The sequence below is a fragment of the Monodelphis domestica genome, chromosome 4 (assembly GCF_027887165.1).
Source record: "Monodelphis domestica isolate mMonDom1 chromosome 4, mMonDom1.pri, whole genome shotgun sequence".
Lineage (NCBI taxonomy): Eukaryota > Metazoa > Chordata > Mammalia > Didelphimorphia > Didelphidae > Monodelphis > Monodelphis domestica.
The window spans coordinates 333,170,458-333,193,101 of record NC_077230.1 but is presented as its reverse complement, the minus strand read 5'-3'; the positions used below and the strand labels follow the sequence as shown (position 1 = coordinate 333,193,101).

Genomic DNA, 22,644 nt, shown 5'->3' with positions numbered 1-22,644 from the left:
AGTGACTTGCCCAGGGTCACACAGCTAGGAAATGTCTGAAACCAGATTTTAACTTAGGACCTCCCATCTCTTGGCCTGACTCTCAATCTACTGAGCTACCCAGCTGCCCCAAACTTGATGTTTTTTAAAGATTCTTCAGTTGTAGACTTGTGTTTGAGGGAAGCACTTTGGTATAGTAGAAAAATGCTGGCTCCAAAGCCAAAGGATCTGATTTCATATCCTGCCTCTGACATTTATTACCTATATTCCTCAATTTCCTCATCTGTAAAATGAAGAGATTGTACTAGATGTTGGCTGAAGTCCTTTTGAGTTCTAAATCAATAATCTCTATGATAAAATCAACATGTACTGATTGCCAAAACTGCCAAACTACCAATGTCCCTACCACCATACCCTAAGAAAACTAGCTGGGCCCTTAAAATCCCATTGGGAGAAAAGTAAAAAGCATGTGCACTTCCTTCTTTGGTCAATTCAATCTCAAAGTCATAGAATGTCATTGCTTAAAGGTACTTTAGGGACCATCAAAGTTCATTGCTCCACTTGGCTTCCCTTTACTTCTGTAATAAATTCTACACCCCTATCCTTGTCGTTCAAAGACTTCCACAATCTGTTGCCATCCTGACTTTCCAGCCTTATCTCTTTGTACTACTACCCTTTATGTTCCTTCTTCCGGTTCTCACTGGACCCCTCTCCATCCAGTGTTTATCTTGTTCTTTCCTATATCCATGGTTTTGTTCCCATTGTCCCTTGTCCAGTGCCTGAGGGTTGTTTGGGTTTTTTCCCCATTTCCATCTGTGTAAGTCTTTTTTTTTCCCTTCCAAGTCTAGCCCATATCTACCTACATCATGAAGCCTTCCCTGGATCCTCCAGGTGAAAATGATGTCTCCCTCCTCAAGTTCCTCCCAACACTTTTATGGAAATCTCATGATCTCACTTTCTTTTAGAACACTTGTCTCCACCCTCCTCCACCCCACCATCATCACTCCCATTTTACAGGCTCTTTGAAAAGAAGTTGTTTAGAGGCATTTAGGTGGAAGGGTGGGCAGAATAGTGGACCTGGAATCAAGAATTCCTGAGTTCAAATTCAGCCTCATACACTTACTATCTTTGTGGCCCTGGACTACTCACTTAACCTTTGTTGCCTCAGTTTCTTTGCCCATAAAATAAAGATAATAGTACCTTTCTCCTACATTTTTCTGAATATCAAATGAAATAATATTTGTAAAGCACTTCACATCCCTTAAAGCACTATGTAAATGCTAGACCTAATTTTACAGATGGGGAAGCAGTCCTAAAAGATAAGAAATGACTGGCTCAAGGACACGAAGCTCATTATTGACATAGACAGAATTCAAATCCTGATTGCCTAGCTCAAAATTGATGCCCCAAACTAGAAAGTCCTATATGGAGAGAGATTGTTTCACCTTTTTGCCTTGAAGCAAGTTTCCAGGGAGAGAGAATGAAAGGGAAATAAAATGTCACACCACATCATGTTGCCCCAGAGCCTCCAGAATCACCCTGGACTCTTATACTTCTTATGTGCAACTTTATTCATGATGAACTTTTTACATTAGTCAAGAGATTGTTAGATAATATCATGAAATCCAACTGCATGTCATCAGTTTTCCAAGATATTCCTGAAAGAAATCCAGTAGAAATCATTTTGCTTGAATCCTCTGTGGAAATATTACATAGGGAATATCCATGTTCATCTACTGAAGAAATTCAGTTTGGCAGCTCTTATCCAACCTGCTGTCACATGCCTCATCCTGTTTCAGAAGGGTGAGATTTGAGAATAGATTTTAAAATTATTTTTCTTTTTTCTTTTATTCCTGTGTCTGGTTTGATCCCACCTCCCTGGAGCAGTCCCTCATCATCTCACACTTGAATTATCACAATAGCCTTTGAGCTGGTCACCCTTCCTCAATTTTCTTCCCACTCTACTACATTCTCTATTGAGCCATTAAGTTGATACCTAAAGAACAGATCTGACCATATCACCTCTCCTCCATTTAATAAACTCCAGTGGTTCCCTATTACCTCCAGGATCAACTACAAAATCCTCTGTCTTTTCAAGCCTTTCCCTTCTATCTTTCCAGTCTTCTTATAGGTTATATCCATCATATACTCTAGGATTCAGTAACACTGGTCTCCTTGATATAGCCTACACAAGATTCTCCATCTGGACTACATTTTCACTAGCTAACATTAGTGTCTTTCCTTTGTTGATTATCTCCCATTTATTTTGTATGTGGTTTGTTGGTACATAGTTGTTTTCATTTCGTCTCCCAAATTAAACTGAATCTAGGGTAATCTTTGTTGCCTTTCTTTGTACTCCCCAGCACTTAACACAGTGCCCAGCACATAAAAGAATACGTACTGACTTGATTTGATGAGTCCCTTCCCAAACATATTCTCATTCTTTTAATAAAGCAAATGCCAAAGGAGAATTTTTCCACCCCAACAAATTGCTCTAACTTCAGTTCATCTGGGTTTTATTACCATTGGTCTAGCCCACCTTTAAAGACACCCCCTTGTTTACATATGCCATGTAATATATCAGGAACATCTATATTATCTTCACTTAATGATCTTCTGTCTCTCAGGGAACCATCACTGATTAGTTACTCTGGGAACCATCGAGCCCATCAGCCAGCCAACCAGGCACTCCTATTGTTCCATTGCTAACTTTGAAACCATAACACTGCCCTTCTTCTGCCAACCCAAAAGCCCTGCTGGTGCCCATTTGGGGAAAACTGAATGCTGCCCAGCAAAACACTTCCATGGCAAATAACAGCACTTCCCAAATCTTCCATCAGAAGGCAGACACCTCCACTCCAGTCTCTTCTTGGAACTAGAAACTACTCTAAATCTTTTAACTACTAAAGCTACAGGATCAATATGGGGCCAGTTTTGTAGCTAAACACAAGGTCCCCTATCACCAACACCTACCTACCTACCAGGGTTGGAGTTTGGGTGGATGTAGTTTAGAAAATTTTCCAAAGGAAGTCTGTACCCAAAGCAGAGTGAAGAAGATAGATAAACAGGGAAAGGGGAGTGAAATAAGTACAAATTAATAAGAGAAATGGTTACAGAAAGGGATTCACAGAGAAAGCAGAATAGAATTTTTCAAAAGAAAAATTAATAAGGACCAAGTCACAATATGAAAGAAACAGGCATTATGGAAACTGGAGAAAAGAGAAGGAAGGAAGGAAGGAATGAAGGAAGGAAGGAAGGAAGGAAGGAAGGAAGGAAGGAAGGAAGGAAGGAAGGAAGAAAGGAAGGAAGGAAGGAAGGAAGGAAGGAAGGAAGAAAGGAAGGAAGAAAGGAAGGAAGGAAGGAAGGAAGGAAGGAAGGAAGGAAGGAAGGAAGGAAGGAAGGAAGGAAGGAAGGAAGGAAGGAAGGAAGGAAGGAAGGAAGGAAGGAAGGAAGGAAGGAAGGAAGGAAGGAAGGAAAAGATATGAGAAATAAAGGAATAAAAATAGTAACTGCTATAGGTAAGACAGAGGGAAGAGTGAGAGAAAAAAAGGAGAGACAAAGGAACAGAGAAACAAAAGGAGAAACAAAGGAACAGAGAGACCAGTGAAAAATAAGAGAAAATCCAATGGCAAAAAACTATGAGATCCAAAACAGAAGCTACTATGACGCTGGCACTTTCTTTACCTGATAAAATGTCTATTCTAATCACTATTAGAAATAACATAAAACTACCACCTAGGAAAACACGCAAAGAAATAAAATATTTTTTTATTATTGTTCTAATATGTTGAAATTCATAATCCCCTTGAGGTAAAAACCCCCACCATATACATATACATATAACAGTGCACTAAATTGAGAAAGGAAAAGAGCATTAAATGCAGCCCAAGTGACCTTGGATTTCTGAAAACTTGGAGGGGTTCGGTAGAAATTTAAGGTTCTCTCCCTCTGTCTCCAAACTCTCTATGGACTTGCAATTTGTTTGACGAAAAATAACTCTTATTTTTTATGCTTTCTTTTCCCCCTCGGGATGAGGGTGTGTGGATGATCGTCACACTTTTCATATTTCCTTTCTAGAGTTTCTCCCCCCTACCCCGAAAAAAAAAGTCAGTTTCATTGTCACGTCTACTTTTTAATTGATCTTTCAGCTTAGAAGGGGGAGCGATGCCCTTTCGCCCATCGCTGTTACCAGTACAAAAAAGGGAGCTCCTGTTACACGATTTCTCCCTCAAGGATACCCCCACCCATCCCCAGAGTACAACCTCTAAAGCCCAGAATAAGCGACCCGACTGTACCCCACACCGTAATCGTAAGGCATCTGGTGGGGAGGAGGCGGGGTTGGCAGGGCACAGTCAGGGAAGAACTGGGAGAAAGGTGTCAGGTGGCCCGCGGTGTCCTCACCCCCAGGGGAGCTCAGGCTGGAAGCAGCGGAGTCTGAGGTGCTGGAATACAAGGGACGCAAAGTTTCGTTCAAGGTCAAGCCGCCGCCCCCGCGGTTGGAAACAGGGGCAGGTTTCTTGGCTGGGGGGCACGGGGTGCTCCAGGGCTCAGAGTATAGCAAGCCTGCAACCAGGGTAGGGTGCGGATCATATAGGATGTGTTCCAGCTCCTGGGGGGGCCGGACGGCGGCTGGGAACAAATCGAGAGGCTCGGAGGGCAGTAACCCCCCAACCTCTCCACCTGCACAATAATCAGGACCCAATAGCTCGAAAAACTCCACCGCCTCGCCGCCTTTCTCCAACTCGCGAAGGGTCACACCGCCCCCCGACGGACCGCAGCTTCCTGCCCTAGATGGTTCCGTGAAGAAGGACGGGGGCAGGTTGCGGTTACGCAGAGGGACCTTCTTGTTCCCACCAGCCCCAGGAGGGGCCACAGCTGGGACGCCTCCTTCAACTCCCGCGCCGCCGCTACCTCCTCCTCCTCCTCCAGTCACCGCAGCCAAGGTTCCCGCTCCTCCTTTCTCACCACCGCCCCCTCGAACCTGATGCAAAGAGTCAAAGAGGGCAGCCAGGCTCTTGCTCTGCAAGCTGGCGGCCGCCTGGGAACCCTCCCTCTTCGGGGGTGCCTTGCTCTGAGTACCCGGAGCTGCGGGGGAAGCAGAAGGCGGTCGCTTTGTGGGCGCCTCAAGAGCTCCAACTGAGACAGCAGCGGCGGGACCCGGGGACGGAGAGGCGGAGGGGGCAGGGCCCGAGGCGGAGGCCGGAGAAGAGGTCATCATACCAGTGCAGCGCTTGATCTGCTTCTGGAGATACTTGCGGTGGTTCACCTTCCGTTTGGACTTGACGGGCTTGTCCAGAGCCAGCTTGATGTTGCTGGACGCCGAGTCGATAAAGCTCAGCAGGTCCCGAGTGGCCTCCCTGAAATCCCCTCCGCCTCCCCCTCCGTCGGCTCCCTCGGCGGCTACAGCTTCACCGAGCAACGCGGCCCCAGTCCCCCCAGCCTCGTCCTCCTCGTAGCAACAGCCCTTGTCCAGGTCTCCGAAGTCCATCCCCAGCGCCCCAGGAGACCCTGGGAAGCAAAAGGGGATGAAATGATGGGGACTGAGGATAGCTGCCTGTACAGCCATCTTCGTGCCCGCCTGGCCCCTACTCTCTTCGCCTGGGGCTCAGTAGCCCAGTTGATGCCTAACTTCGCTTTCCGATCTCCCTCCTTGGAAGCTTCTCGGACTCCGGCCGGCTACTCCGTTGGGCGATCACAGCCGCTCTCCCAACCCCAGGCCTCAGTTCAGCTCACGACCCGTCCAGGGTGGGCTCTGAGGCAGCCGGATTCTCGCTCCCGCTCCCAGGACTGCCCAGCGCAGCAGACTGGAGCCCTCCGTGCGCTCTGACGCCGGGGTCTTTTCTCTAGCTCCCGGGGGAGCTCATTAGATCTTGTAAACTGGAAGGGAGGGAGGGAACAAGCGAGTAGGACGGGTGAGAGGGAGATGCGTGCTGACCCCTTGGAGAAGGGGAGGAGCCAAGAACCGGGCGGATTAAGTGAGTTCCTGCAGTTTCGTTTAGTTTGAGTCCCCCCCGCCCCAGTCCAGTACTATGTCTCTCCTACTCCCTATGTTAACCCTTTGGTTTCCGGCTCCCCAGGAACCTTGAAAATCGCCCTCTGCAATTTCTCCCACTTATCTCCAACTGGGAAAGGAGAAGAGATACTTTCCTTGTCCCCGCCTTCTCCCCCACCTCCATCCCCCAACTCCCTGCCGTTAATCTTCTCCTAGCCTTAAGAATCCCTTGCCATACTTTGTCTCCTTCAGAGCATCTTCAAGACAGATACATTCTAACTTTTGAATATGAAGCTCTCCGCTTTCTCCCTCGATCCCTTCCCCCCACCAGAGCAGCTGTGCCTGGCCCTGTGCTGCCACCCAGCCCAGGTCCGGCAGAGAAGAGAATCAGCAATAGACAGATTAGATCCAGAGAGCACAAATGGCCTTGTAATGGAGAGATACAATACATACAACTCTCTACCTAGCTTGTATTTTCCCTCTACAGTTGAGAAGGCAACAAGGTAGAATCATTCTTTCAGTCCTTTGAAGTTAGTCTGAAAGATTTTCGGGCCGTCACCATAAACTCTTTTTTTTTTTTTATCATCAACTCTTGATGAGTTTTCACTCTTTTCACTCAGCCCTTCCATAACCCATAATTGTATGAAGGATCTATCCAACACTTTGACAACTGCAGGAAAAGGAACTTCCTGTATACTTCCTGTATGATGCTTTATAAGGTTCCAAACTTATGGAGGACGTTTTTTCCTTGCAAGTTATTTGAAGTACATAGAAAATTGTCACTTGCTAATAATGGTGTAACTTGTAGTGTATGTAACAAAGGTCAAACTACAGGAGATTGTGTCCCTCCCCAGAAATTGTGTCCCGCCAAAGTCAAACCTTCTGTCTAGGAGGGCTGGGAGAGCCGAGAAGGGTCTTCATACTCCAGTAAATAGGGGTGGAGGATGCCATCGATCAACTCTATTATACTCCAAAGTTGAGTAGGAATTTTAACTTGGAGTTTCCTGACATCAATCCCAGATCTTTATTCACTCTGTTCTTATCCATTATTTGCCTGGCCTGTTGCAACAAGCCTACCCCTACCTCCACTCTCTCCTCTCTCCAGGCACCATATGGCATAAATCTAGTCATGTCATTAATCTTCTCAGAACTCTTCAATGACTCCCTATTTGTAACATAGTCAAATCCAAACTTATTCACTTGATATCCATGAAATTCCATGATTCAGCACCACTAAACTTTTCTAATCTTATCTTACACTTCTTCACTCTAAATAATCTAGAATTCCTCTAAACTGGACTGTTGACCACCCCTTGCCATGTCTATTATGTCCAACCTTCCCTTGCCTAACACTAAGATCAGAAAAAGATGAAAGAGAAGTAAATTGGTAGGGAAAAGCCTTGGGAGGACAGTGATTATAGAATGATAGGGCTTATAATAAAATATACAAAAATCAAACAATGGTTGAGAAATGGCAAGCTGTGATTAGTGTTTGGGATGGGAGAGAATGGTATAGTAGAGAAAGAACTGACAGTGGAGTCAGGATGACTTGAGTTCAAGTTGTGTCTCAACTCATATTGGCTAGGTGATGGTGGACCAATCATTTAATATATTTAATTAATAAATTGTAAAGAAGGTACTGATCTGCAATGGCATAGGGAGTTCTTCATCTGGGGTTCCATACACCAATGACACCACTGGTTTGCCTAGACACACACACACACACACACACACACACACACACACATTTAGAGAGAGAATACTTCTTTGATATAGGAAGAATATGGTTGGAGTACCTCCCACTTCCAATACAGACCAGCAATTATTTTGCAACCTAGAGTCTTAGATAGTTGTCTAAGGGACTGAGAGGATATATGACTTATTCCAGTTCTATGAATATTTATACAAGAGAGGACATGAATCTGATTCCATGACCAGTTCTTTTGATGACTATATCAATGATTCTCAAACTTTTTGGTGTCAATACTACACTCACAAATATTATTGAGAATACCTCCAAAAAGCTTTTTAAATATAGTTTATAACTATTAAAAAATGCCAATAAGAAATTAAAATGTCTTGGTATTATTATAAAAATGGTTTTATCCTTGAAAGACCCCCAAAAGGATCTCAGTGACCCCTACTGGGTCTTTGAACCTCACTTTGAAAACCACAGCACTCCACCATTCTGTCTCACACACACACACACAAACATGAACACCCAAATCCTTTAAGAAATGGGGGTAACAAACAATATATAAACTATATACCTCACAAGGGTGTTGTATGGGATGAGCTTTATAAGTCAAGGACTATGAGATTGAGAATTTTTATTCTAACTATCTTACAGGGCTGTTGTGAAGATTTTTCTTTATAAACCTTAAAGACATGTTAATGTAAGCTAGTATTATTAGTAATAATTGGGGAGGAACAATATAGTTCTGTGATTTAATTGATGTAGGGAACTCCTGGTAAGAAAATTCCTTCTACCAATGAAGATCATCATTTTGCAATTTATGGTCTTAAAAAATTGCCTGGGGCCACTAAGAGGACAGGCTTACACAGCAAGTTTGTGTCAGAGGCAAGATTTGAGCCCAAGTCTTCCAGACTCAAGAAAATGACAAATAACCTTGAAAATAACCCTGTTGAGTATTACATTTGACTAGTGAAAAATCCAAGCCTTGGAGAGGACTACTTTCTATCTATCCCTATGCCATACTGCCTTTCATATGAAAATTGATATGAATGGGGGCAGCTTAGTGACTCAGTGGATTGAGAGCCAGGCCTAGAAATGGGAGGAACTAGGTTCAAATCTAACCTCAGACACTTCCTAGCTGTGTGATCCTGGGCAAGTCATTTAACCCCCAATGCCTAGCCCTTACCACTCTTCTACTTTGGAACCTTAGAAACAGTACTGTTTCTAAGACAGAAGGTAAGAGGGTTTTTTTTTTTTAATCGATATAAATAATAATGTTTCCAAATACCCATCGGCTTTCATTATATAGTTTGTTTATATAAATTCAGCCTCATTTTCCAATGACCTTGTTATAAAATTTGCCCTTCCCAAACTACCTCTCTACTTCCTACTTTTGCACAGTGACATCATACTAGGGTTGTCTAAGGTTAGATAAAGACTATCCATTAGCTCCTTTGAGCATGCTCAGTTGAGTGGATGTGACATTAATACTTTTCACTTCCTATTGGGAAGAGAGTGACTTCGATCCAGATCCAGCCTGCTCAGGGGACTGTTTACAGAGCCTTCAAGTCGAAGCTCTTCAACATCAGTGATGCATAACACTGAGCAGAGTGAGGATTAGTTTCCTTAGGAACCAAGCCCTACAGGGGCCCAAGAGACTGCATTCACCTCCCAAAACCATTTTGGAGAATTGAGATTTCACATTTTTCTTTCACACTTGGATTTTCCAAATGTCCACCTGGAATCTGCCTTCTTTCCTGCAGCTCAATAGAGGAGCAGCAGCAAATGGTAGCTTATCAGTTTGATTGTCCCCTTTGCAACCTGGAAAATGTTCCCTAAAAGACAGTGAATCATGACTATTAATCATGGGAGAGGAACCACCATATGAATTCTTTTTTAGACTTTGAAATAGTTATTTCTGAAAGAGTCACACCAGCTCATAGTTAAGGAGTGTATTTAAATCCTAAACCTTGGAGACATAGCCTTAGACTGTTAGCTTCTTCAGAAGAGTGAGGTGAATTCCAGAGAAAACAATAGACTAAGAATCTTAAAGTCTTAAAGTTTAGAGCTAGGAGGGATCTTAAAGAACTTAGATCTCCTTCATTTTATGAATAGAAAAACTGAAGCCTAACAAAAGGCAATAACTTGTCTAGTGCCACAGAGCTAAAATATGGCAGAGGAAGGAGTCTAACACAGGTCTTTTGTAAACACATCAACTTTCGCAGAGCTTGAGATTCCAGTCTTTGTTCTTTCCCCAAAACCCAGAATAATATCATGTACTTTTACAGGTTTACAAATAATCCTCTTCAGAATAGCCTTATTAAGTATTCCACTTGACAGCTGCAGATTCTTAGTCTTGGAAAGATGAAGTAACTTGCTCTAGGTCACAGAGCAAATTAAAGAGGGAATACTTGGGCACAGGTAGATGGCACAGTGGATAGTGTCAGGCCTGGAGTGAGGAGGACCTGAGATTCAAATCTGACCTTAGATTCTTTCTAGCTATGTGATCTTGGGCAAGTCACTTAACTACTCTCCTCCTAGCCCTTGCCCTTCTGTGTTAAAATCATCAATAAGACAGAAAGTAAGGGTTCAAAAAGAAAAAAGCAGAGGTTCAAATCCTGACTTGTCGATTTCAAGTCCAACATACTCATACTACTGTACCAATATACTGCTTACAGATTTGTTTCTAGAACCTACATACCTCAGTGGCATGCGAAAATTATAAGACTGTGTGAATTGGTTTTTCTCTAATATGTCTATAGAGGGGTTTCTTAATTTTTTGTCATGGGCCCTTTTGGCAATCTGGTGAACCTATGGTCCTTTAATAATGTTTTTAAAGGAATAAAATGCATACCATTGCAAAAAAAAAGTTACATTTTAATTTTATTATCAAAATGTTAAACAAGTTCACGAACCTCAGGTTTAAAACCCTGGGTCTATTGAGAAGGATTTCCTATCCCTGGATAGAGAGTCCTCAGCCAGAGTCAGGAGGCAATGAACTATGACCTTGAGCAAATCATTTCACATATAAGGGCCTCTTTTTCCACAGTGGTAAAATGGAGAGAATAATAAATTTCCTACTGTATCTATCTCATAAAGTTGTTGTACAGGATGGATAAAATAATTTATGTTTAAGTACTTTGGAAAATAAAAACTGTATCTGATGTTCCATATCTTCCCTCTACAAAGAAATGAATTTCATAATTTCTTCCCTTGGGCCAAATTTAGACATCATAATTACATATCATAATTTGCTTCATTTTGCTTTATTCTTTCCACCTGCACTACTGTAGTCATTGTATATATTTGTTTTCCTGGTTCTGCTTATTTAAGTTTGCAACAATTCATTTCTTTCCATGCTTCTCTGAATTCTTCACATTAACTGTTTCTTACAATCCATTATTATATCAATACTTTTACATGCCATATTTTGTTTAATCATTCTTAATATATGGATATCTACTTTGTTTTCAGTTCTTTTCTACTACAAAGAGTATTGCTATTGCTATAAATATTTCAGTGTGCATGGGATATTTCTGTCTTTAACCTCCTGGAGGTGTGTGCCCAACAAATGGATAGCTGGATCAAAGTAAATAGATATTCTAGTAAAATTTTTAGCATTATTCCAAATTAATTTCCAAGATGGGTGGATTAATTCACAATTTCACCAATGATGTATTAGTTTGCCTGTATTTTTATATCCCCTCTAACACTGACCATTTCTATCTTTTATCATCTTTTGCTGAATTGACTTTATGTAGATAATTTGCTTGTATAAATCCAGCCTCAGTTTCCAATGAACTTATTACAAAATTCACCCTTCCTTTATTATTTAAATTAAGTTTCTAGAAATTATATTCTTTTATATAATTTTTCAAGTTATATAACATGTTCCCTTAGATATTTTTTGGTATACCATTAATCTATAAGTTAATTTAAAAGCATTGTCATTTTAAAAATATGGTAGAACCTAATTATGTGGTATTATTTATTTATTTAACAAATATTTTATAATTACACTTACATAAGGCTTGAATGTGCTTTGGTAGACAGATTCCCAGATATCTTATGTATTTCATGGTTATTTTGAGTGGGACTTCTTTTCTATTATTTCCTACTGCTTTTTCTTATTGCTTTATAGAAATATTTTTATTGTGGATTAATTTTATATCCTACTCCTTTCCTAAAACTACAGTAGTCCTTATAAGCTCTGGAAATCTTTATCTCAACTCCTATTTACACTAATGAGTTAGGTCTCTCAGAATGGGTCTAACTACATCTTCCCTTCAGTATTCCAAGTGTATCCTTATGAGGTCAAATATATCTTTCTATTGCTATTAGCTGAAGCCCCCATTCAAGTATATTCTCCCCAATATTACTCAGAGTTCCATAATACAATATTCTCAGGAAAACAGACGTGTCTTCCCTGGTGAGTGACCCAGATTTTCTTCTCCCTCCTATTAAATGCTTCCTTTTCTGCACTCACTCAACAAGCCAACTAGATTTCTTACTCTAAGAACCCTGCCAGAAAACAATTGACTCAAAGCTGGAACTATTGAAGATCCATTGGATGCTACCACCTAGGGAGTCAGACTTTCTCCCCAGGACAACGTTTCCTTCCTGAGGTGTTCCAGAAACCCTGTGCCTCAAGGAGACAGCTGTGCTGGCGCTTTCTGGTCTTCCACCAGCCTATATCCTGCAGGATGACTAGCTCACGCCCTTATTCCTATCCTATTCCCAATGCCCCTTTGTCCCCCTTCCCTGCGTGCCTTCCTCCCCTCCCAACTATTGCAGGGATGCATTCTTTCACCTTTTTTCAGAAGAAGTATAAAAGCAGTTCAATTGTCTTCTGTCTAGCTGCTAAGGCCATTTTCACTTCCCACTGTGGGACTGTCCTCTGTGGCACAACTCTCAGCACCCCCGCTCTCTGTGCTTCTGCTGCTAACACATTCTCCATTATCCTGTTTCCTACCACTGTCTACCACCAGTTTCTTTTTTGAAAAGAAAACCAACATTAATATCAAGGCTTGACTTGGTGGGGCTGGGAGAGGGATTTTATTTAATATCCAACAATGGTTTTGAGATGAAGAATTGAGGAGTTTGTGTCCAAAAATGAATAAACTCAATGGCAGATAACATAACAAGTGATTACAGTGAAAGGAAGATAAATCACATAGTAAACATTTTTAAATATGTAAAAAGTAAAAGTGCTTTGCGCACCTTTAAATGCTTTTTGAGATGGATATTACTATTATCGGAAGTCTGCTACACAGCTTGCAGGTCCTCCTTTAATCTAAGCAGAGACTATACTTTGGGGAAGCGCTGGCCTACCTAGATGACTCCTAAGGTCTCTTCCAGCTCTTCAGTTCTATGATTCTATGGCAAAGGACAAGTAAAAGCCAGCAAAACTAACAAACACAGCCTCTCTAGTGTGGTTTTTCCACTAACTTCCTACCCCAATTCCTCATCAGAGTTGGGGGTGACCTCAGGCTCTCAATGGCACACAGACTCTGGCTGGTTCCACTAATCTGGAAGGGCCTCAAAGTGGAAGAAATGATAGGCTCTGTCTGCTATCCAAGAACCAGTCTGGTTTACTTAAGAGAAATTCACCCATATGGATGTCTGCAGAATAATGAATTTTTTTACCACAATAATTTATGAAGCCCATCTATTAAGTAGCAAAAGAGAAGCAGAGAAGTGTTGATTTCTATTTAGAAAGCAAGAACAATGACACAAAGACAAAATCATGAAGCCCTGAAGTTGCAAGGGATAAAAGCATTATATGAAGAGCATCCTGAGGCAAAGTAGAAAGACTGTATTGGTTTCCAGAAGGGCCTGTGGAATGTCTGGCACAGAGTAGGTGCTTAATAAATGTTGATTGATTGATTGATTGTTCCAACTCTGCTGTGATCTGTTAGTCATTCAGGCAACATTTATTAAGTATCTGAAAGTATGCCAGGTCTGGCAGATACAAATACCAAGAATGAAGCAATAGTGGCTCAGAAAGCTTATATTCTAACAGAGGAATCAATATATATGCCTGTGTGTGTATGCATATATATATATATATATACATATATGGAGGCATTACAAAAGTTTTAATACAGTTTTAAACTGTTAAGAAATAAAATTATATAGATGAATGGATAGAAGGTGGATAGAAGATAGATACATAGATTGGAAGATAGAAGGTAGATGATAGAGAAGATAGGTAGACAGACAGATAGATAGGTACATACATACAAAAATGGTAGACAAAATAAGTAAAAAGAGAATACATAAAAAATACATACAAGTTAGGGTGGGAAGGTGCTAGCTACTGGGGGAGGGGGGATAAAAACCTAGCTGTCTGGTCTTGAACAAGTTGCCAACTTGTAAACAAGTCACTAACTCTAGGCTTCAGTTTCCTTATCTCAAAAATGGAGAAATTGGACTAGCCCTTGCCGTTCTTTGCTGTTCTTCGATCTTGAAACCAATACACAATATCAATTCTAAGATGGAAGGTAAGGATTAAAAAAGAAGAACCTTCTACCTCTTCTACACTCTCATATTTCTGTTCTTAACAGGGCCAGATGGCTTCTAAGGTTCATTCCAGCTCTAGAATCTATGGCAAATCCAAACTAAAGTAATGGATCTACCTATGGCAATACTTCAGTGATACCATGATATGTGTCTGTGTAGCTATTCCTTCCCACAATGGAGACTGCAACTTCATTGTGCTTTCTCATTGTATACCAATCTTGTTCATGTTTTTTCACAAATTCCAAGTGTTTTCACTAGCTATCTCTTCTTTTCTGGAATGTTCTCCACCTTCTGGCTTCTTTTAAGTCACACAACAAATCCCACTTTGGGTACGAAGCCTTTCCCAGTGCCCCTTATTCTTAGTGCCCTCCCTCTAAGACTATGATATACACACTTGCATATATATTTATAGATGTACACACATCTATATCTATATCTTGTTTGCACATAATTGTTTACCTGTGTCTCCCCCATTTGACTGTGAACTCTAGAGAACAGGGTTTATTTTTTGCCTTTGTTATGTATTCCCAGTGCTGCGCATAGTGTCTGGCACATAGCTAGTGCTTAAAATGTTTATTAATTGACTGACCACACATAATCTACCCGGTGGTTTAGAAGACTTCCTCGCACTACATCTGTTATCCATGCTGACTTCTATGGATCTGTGATCTCCTACGTGCAGGAATCCCTTTCAGTGTTATAAATCACAGCCTTCCCAGGTCTTCTTTCCTTCTCTGTTCTTTTCTATGTCCTCTATAAATATTCCATAGAGGATCGACTATAATATGTGGTCGCCTCCCTATTGGATATTTAACATCCTGTAGATAGCAGTCTCAGTCTATTACCCATTGCTTTATTTATTTTTTTATATTTATTTTTTATTATTATTGATTTATTTATAATAATATATTATATATAATATAATAAATAAATTATTATTCATTAATATTATTCCATAATAAATATATATTTATTATAGAAGAGAACCTAAGTGCCACATCCATATAAGTGACTCCAACTCTACAAACAGCATAGAAAAGCTTCAAGGTGGAAATGACAGACCCTATCTTCAGAGCCTTAGAAATAAGGACTGGACCTATGATTTCCTCAGGCAAAGAAACTTCTCCCTCTGCCAATGTGGCACCTTCTGTGCACTTGAGTCATCTAGATCATCCAGAGGTTGAGTGACTTGCCTCAGTTCACACACCCAGTAAGTATCCTAGGTGGGACTTTAGACTTCCTAGCTTTGAGGCCAGTCCTCTCTATCTGTTCAGGGGCATCAATAGCAATATTTTTGCCTAGGCAAAAAAGCAACATTTGGGGAGGGTAAACAGATAGGAAGTGGAAGGTACAAGTGCGCAGCAGCAACAAGAGGAGATGCATAAGGAGAGGAGGTAGTCCAGTCCTCTCTTTACAGGATTGTACCTGACATCTCCTTGAGGTCATCTGAGCTACACAGTGGCCTGAGCCAGGGAAGACCTTGATTCAAGGCACTATGTAGCAAAAGGACCAAGAGATGAAAGCCAAGGGACATGAATGGCAATCATCAAGGAGAAAAAGCCCACGGAGGGAAGAAGTCCTCCAGAGAAGAAAGAGCAGAGGATTTTGAGTGAGAAAACCTGGGTTTGAATCCAGCTCCATGATTTACTAACCCATTTTCTAGGCTTTTTCCCCACCCAGAAAGGTATCATGTTGATAATGAAGGAGCTAAGCCCAAACTCAAATCCAAGGCATCTGGCTTCAAATGTGAAGGACTTAAAAGGACATCCTATAGTAGCATCCTATAGACAAGCCCAGAAGAAAACTGAGATGGAGAGGTAGATAGTAGAGTAATAAAATATCACTGAAACTCAAGTCTAAGCTTAAGCAAGGAACCTGGGGCAGATGACCTGCCAGAGTTTCAATTTCCTCTTCTATAAAAGAGAGATAATGATAAATTCCACAGAGCAGTTTTCATGAAATTTTAGAACTGAAAGGAGTCTTTTAAGACTTTTAAGGATGGAATTTCATTGTAATAATCAAATGGGATACTGCATTCAATATGCCAAGGACAGTGTCAGTACAACCTACCTACAGTTTGGTAAATAAATCATAGGGAGTTGCCTAATGTTCAGAGAGCATTTGAAACTTTCCCAGAGTAGCAAAGCATCAGAGGTGAGATTTGAACCCTGGTCTTTCTGACCCCAATGCCAGATCCCTACCCACTACCCTGCACTGATTCTCTGGAAATCTTAAAACTTTACCTAGGGGCAACTAAGTGGCCCAGGAGAGAGAGAGAACCAGACCCAGAGCTGGAAGGGTCTGGATTCAAATATGGCCTCAGACACTTCTTAGTTGACCCTGGGCAAGTCACTTAATCCCCATTGGCTAGCCCTTACTGCTCTTCTGTCTAAAAACCAGTACTTAGCATCAAATCTAAGAGAGAAAGTAAGAGTTTTTTTTTATTTTTTTAATTCTACATAAATGTTTGTTATTATTAATATATTATTGTATGAAAGATACAGCTTTCATTATAGCCTTTTTTCTGAAAAAAAGTAAAGAAATGGCCTAACTTCTTTGATTTTAAAAAGATTTTATTCAGATAATTTCATACAGATAATTTATAATATCTGTTGAACAATAGCTCACATTTATATTTTTATATAATTTTTGTAAAGTTATAAAGCATTTTTATTTCTATCAAAAATATAAATGTTTTGACATTTGCAAAATGCTTTACAAGTATTAGCTCATGTTATCTTCACAAGAACCAGGAGGGATAAGGTAAGTGCTATTATTATTATCCTTTTTTTACAGATGAGGAAACTGAGGCAGGCAGAGGTCAAGACTTGTTCAGGGTCGCATAGCTTACAGGTGTCTGAGGTCAGAATCAGACTCATATCTTCCTAAGATCCAATCCAGCACTCTCTCCTTTGTACCACCAAGTCGCTTCCTTGGCTTAGGCTTCCCAGCTAAACTCTGAAAGTTCACAGATCAGTGTAAAGCAATTTCATCTCCTACTCTGGAATTCAAGCTGCTCTGAATCTGGGAATTGCTTTGGCCCAAATGTATGGGGCCCAACCCCCCAAGACAATAAGGGGTTTAATGAGTCAGGGTTACACTACATCCCAAGTGCCTGAATATCCGGTGTGTCCCAGAGAAGCGCTTAAAGGCCTAGATCCTATTATATGAAGTTGGATTCCTTCCAGCTTAAGGAGCTCAGCTAAGGTTTGCTGGAAATTTTTCATGTACCCTAAAAATTGTCTAGGATTAAAACAATGGCCCAGCATGCCATTAGAAGTGTGCATTCATTGGAGCTCAGCAGCTGGATTTACATACCGGAGACAAGATTTGGAGATTAAGACTCAGGCATAATTGCATTAAAGATGCATGTTCCTTCTCCAGCCAGCCCAGCTGATCGCCTCAAAAGGAGAAATGAATCCAGGCACATTTTAAGATCACATGATGTCCCATCTTCAACTCACGCCATCCCCGAAAGCATCTTACAGTGAAATAAATCAGACCTTAGAATAGCTTGGCTTTGCTGCACTCTGCTTGGGACTCCTTAGTTACTCAATTATTGTCTAATTGGACAATTAAGGCTCAGGGTGTTCTGACTCTTTTTTAAATTAAGATTTTAGTGAACGAAAAATAAATTTTTATTCTCTATTCAAGAGAATACTTGACTTCTCACGATGACTTTGTGTAAATATCCTAGTTGGCTTAAGAAGACAGAAAGGGAAGGTGGTTTGGCCCAGGGGTCCTGGGAGGTAAGTTTGAGTGCCAGCTCAGATATTTGTTATCCGGGCAAGTCACTTCACCTCACTGGGCCTCAGTTTCCTCACATGTAAAATCAGGAGATGAATTCCTTAGGGTTCTAGATCTATGTTCTTATGTAATTCCATGAGCAATAGCATTTATATAAGATTCTGCCTACATTATCTCATTTGATTGTCATAGAAGCCCAGTGGGGTAGATGATATTAGTATTCTCATTTTACATATGAAGAAACTGAGGCTGATAAAGATCAAATTATTTGCCTAGGGTCACCCAGCCAAGAAGTGTCTAAGGCAGGATTCAAACTCAGTTCTCCCTGTCTCCAAATTCAACATTCTTCCCCTGTACTACCTCAGCTACCTTTAGAGGAAGATGCTATCTCAATATAAAAATTCTTTAAGAAATACAACTGTTAGGGGCAGCTGGGTGGTTCAGTGGATGGAGAGCCAGACCTAGGGAAGGGAGGTCCTGGGTTCAAATGTGCCCTCAGACACTTCCTAACTCTGTGACACTGAGTAAGTCACTTGACCCCCATTGCCTAGCCCTTACCACTCTTCTGCCTTGGAACCAATACACAGTATTCTAAAACGGAAGGTAAGGGTTTAAAAAAAAAAGAACTGTCTTTCAATTCAATCCACCATACATTTATTAAATATCTACCATATTCTTTTCCTATCTTGTCCTGCTGGGGAAAAAAATTATCAACCATGGGTTCACCCAGGTGTTCAGCAATGCACATAGAAAACTGAAATAAGATGAATGAATGAAATATTTATTACACACTTAACTATGTACAAAGCATTGTGAAAAAGTCTGAGATTACAAAGGAGACACGTCCAACAGTCCCTGCTCTCTAGGAGCTTAGATTTTTTTTAAACCCTCACCTTCCGTCTTGGAATCAATACTGTGTATTGGCTCCAAGGCAGAAGAGTGGTAAGGGCTAGGCAATGGGGGTCAAGTGACTTGCCCAGGGTCACACAGCTAGGAAGTGTCTGAAGCCAGATATGAAACCAGATCCTCCAAGCCCCATACCTGGACTCTCAATCCACTGAGCCACCCAGCTGCCCCAACCTCATATTTTAATAGGGGAGAAAACACAGGTGAAAGATTTCAGCTGGGAGGTCCCAAGGTCCTTAGGGAGAAGAAGTTATTGTTATTCTTTAATGCCATGTCCATTCATTAAATCATATTCATTTCTTCTAGAGTTTTGAGGGTAAGAATTTTCTTGTCTGGGTCCTCAGTAGCTATGATGGTAACACCTGCAGGAGGAGTTGCCAGAGAGCATCTCGAAGGGCTGCTGCTTAGGATGATGATGGAGTGCACTGGGCAGGAACAATGGCTATTGCTAAGTCTCCTGGGCTCAGGCTCCTGACTATCTCCATTGAGTTTGAAGGGGAGATGGTGGTCAAAGTAGTAGTAGTAGTAGTTTGACTGTCCTACCGCCCCCTGCCTCTACCACAGGCTGCCTTGCTAATTCTTCTAGACTGGCTTGGTGGGTGTTTGACAGCTGATTTGGCTGATTCGTCCACAGACAGATGCAGACCTTGTCCTCAAGGAGTTTGCAGTCTGAGGGGTGGGAAGTTTCAACAAATGTGCACAAATAAATATAGATGGAGCAGTGGATTTTAGAGTCAGGAATACCTGAGTTCAAATCCTATTCATACATTTAACTCACTCTGTGACCCTGAGCAAGTCACTTATCCTCTCTCGACCTTAGTTTTCACATCTGTAGAATGGGATGAAAATAATAATTACCTCATCTGTTTTCAGAGCCACATGGCATGACCTATCTAGAGTGTTTTGCAAACTTTATATCTATAAGTGTCCATTGTTGCTATTATTATTCCATGATAGGGACAGACCAAAAGTATCCTCCCAAAAAAATCAAAGATCATTGAAAACATGGTCCCTGACTCCCAGGGAGCTTATCGTCTACTAGGAGGAATGTCACACTTGGCTCTGTACATTGCAATAAAAACCCTATATGAGAAGTGTCTGGAAATGATATGGGAAGCTAGTACGTTGCAATATAGTGGTCACAAGGGTCTAGCTGAGTCGAGATTACATGAATTTGTAGTGGTCCCAGGCAGGATGACTATTTGACTTTCTCTAGCACCAATCGACAACATGTGAATAGGAAAAAAGGAGGAGGGTCATAAATAGAGTTTGGCAGCACTGCTATAGGATAAGGGGAACAAAAGAGCCAAGATCAGATGACAGTAAGAAATTTAAACAATTAATCAGTCAGTGAGCATTTATTAATCTTCTACTGTATACCAAGCAATGTCCTACAATCTGCTCAGTGCTCCTCAACCTCCTACCAGCACACACACACACACACACACTTTTAAAAAATGAAAGTGGAAACTGAGACTACATCTGGGAAGAGACCTCTGCCACAGATAGAGGGTTGACTCTAATAACTAAAACTGCAGAAAGCAAAACAGAGGATAAGGGGCCGCTGCTATGCTGATATTCCCCAAGTATGATCTGGATGTCATTCTATAACCATCACCAGAATCCAGGGAGAGTGGCATCTCTAGAGAAGTGACCCTCCTAGGGGGAAGAGTGATGCTGGAATGAAGAAGGACCTGGAAATCTCAATGAAGAGCAAGCTGTATACTTACTCCTCCTCATTTCAGTACTTGGACCATAGTGAGACATAAAAAGTATTTATTAGTCTATTGATTGATTGATCAATTCTATCTGTCATAGGACATGAGAGAAGGTATATGCAGAACTAAAGGATGATTAAGAATTTAGTGTTTGGGGGGGCAGCTGGGTAGCTCAGTGGATTGAGAGCCAGGCCCAGAGACAGGAGGTCCTGTCTGACCTCAAACACTTCCCAGCTGTGTGACCCTGGGCAAGTCACTTGGCCCCCATTGCCTAGCCTTTACCAGTCTTCTGCCTTGGAACCAATACACAGTATTGATCCCAAGATAGAAGATAAGGGTTTAAAAAGAAAAAATTTAGTGTTTGAAGAGAGGGATGGCAAGGAACAAGTCTCCATAAGTATAATTAGATTAAGAGAGCAAGAAAAGAAGAGGCCTAACATTCTACTCTATCACATTAACTCTCTTTCCTGAATCACAGTACTGACTTCCATTGTATTTTACAGACCACTAAATATTCCAGATTTTTTTCAGACAAACTACTGTTTGGTCACATTTCCAATATCATTGAATTATGAACTTGATTTCTGAAAACCAAGTGTAAGACTCTAAATTTGCCTTTAATAATTTAAACTAAATCTGGCCTCAGACACTTCCCAGCTGTGTGACCCTGGACAAGTCACTTAACCCCCACTGCCTCCTAGCCCTTACCACTCTTCTGCCTTGGAGCCAATACACAGTATTGATTCCAAGACAGAAGGCAAGGGTTTAAATAATAATAATCATCTAAAATCACTAAATTAAATCAAATCAGAAAATTCTAAGTTTAACTCTGGTTAAGTAACTTACCCCAGGGTCACAGATCTGAGAAATATCTGAGGCAGCATTTGAATTCAGATCCCCCTTCCTGCATAGCTGCCTCTATGAGTGGAAATTATACAGAGGTAGATTCTGCCTCAGTATAAGAACCCTTTAATAGACCTAACTTCCAATACAATTCAATAAACATTTGTTGAATGCCTACTAAGCACATAAGGGTAAGCTGAGTAGCCATACTCTTTGTTCCTCATTGCCATTCCAAGGTTTATGACATATTGGTCTCCTTTTAAACAGCTTGGAGTCCAACCAAACTGACCTTGCTGCTCCTCAAACATGAGATTCCATCCCATGAGGTAGGTAACTAGGTAGACAGTTAGACCTAAAGTCAGGAAGAGTTCAAATCCTGCCTCAGACACTTACTAGCCTATGACCATGGATATGTATTCCCTTAGTCTCAGTTTCCTTGTCTGTAAAATGGAAATAAATTAATAGTACTTGCCTCTAGATTGTTTTGAGGTAATATGTAGAAAGTGTTTTGCAAAGATCAAAGTGATATATAAATGTTAATTATTTTATTTTTTTGATCCACATATTTTTTATTTTAATAAAGCATATTCACATAGCTTGAGTTTTTGAATCACAGACATAACTGAGGAAAGTCTCTAAACCCAAAGAATTAATAGGAGCCTCAGCCACTTCCTAGCTGTGTGACCCTGGGCAAGTCACTTAACCCCCATTGCCTAGCCCTTACCATTCTTCTGCCTTGGAGCCAATACACAGTATTAACTCCAAGACAGAAGGTAAGGGTTTTAAAAAATAAAATTAAATAAAAAATTAAAAAAGAGTTAACAGGAGTAGTGCTATTAATGCTGGCATGAATGCATGCTCCTTAAAGTAACCTATAGAAATAGAATACTAAGCGGCTGTGATGTATCTCACACAGCTCACTCCAATCTAAGGCAGATCACAGAAGTAGGATTATCAGTGAAGATCACGCAACTGATATGTATTCCCTTATGCCTAGAATGTAGAGGAGATCAGAACATCGGGATGAACTAGGTTACTTCTTGACAGTTGTCCATAAGTTAACATTTAGTCCCAAAGTTAACACTTGTGCTGATGACATTCTACACAAGAGTTATTCCACTGAAGAACATAGGGCAGTGTCAGAGCATCAAAAAGGAGAAACATTGATAATTTTTTTTATTTTAGACACTTTTATAGCTCATCAATACAGCAGGTGGAATGGATCCAACCTCACCAGAAGC

The 22,644-nt window shown here is 41.0% G+C and overlaps 1 protein-coding gene across 1 annotated transcript; it reads right to left on the bottom strand.

The window, feature by feature from the left end:
• Window positions 1-4,090: 4,090 nt before the first annotated feature.
• Window positions 4,091-5,970, bottom strand: FAM181B (family with sequence similarity 181 member B). Its single transcript, XM_001377146.4, has one exon. The coding sequence runs from the start codon at window positions 5,543-5,545 to the stop codon at window positions 4,244-4,246; it is 1,302 nt and encodes a 433-aa protein (XP_001377183.2). The 5' UTR covers window positions 5,546-5,970; the 3' UTR covers window positions 4,091-4,243.
• Window positions 5,971-22,644: the final 16,674 nt, after the last annotated feature.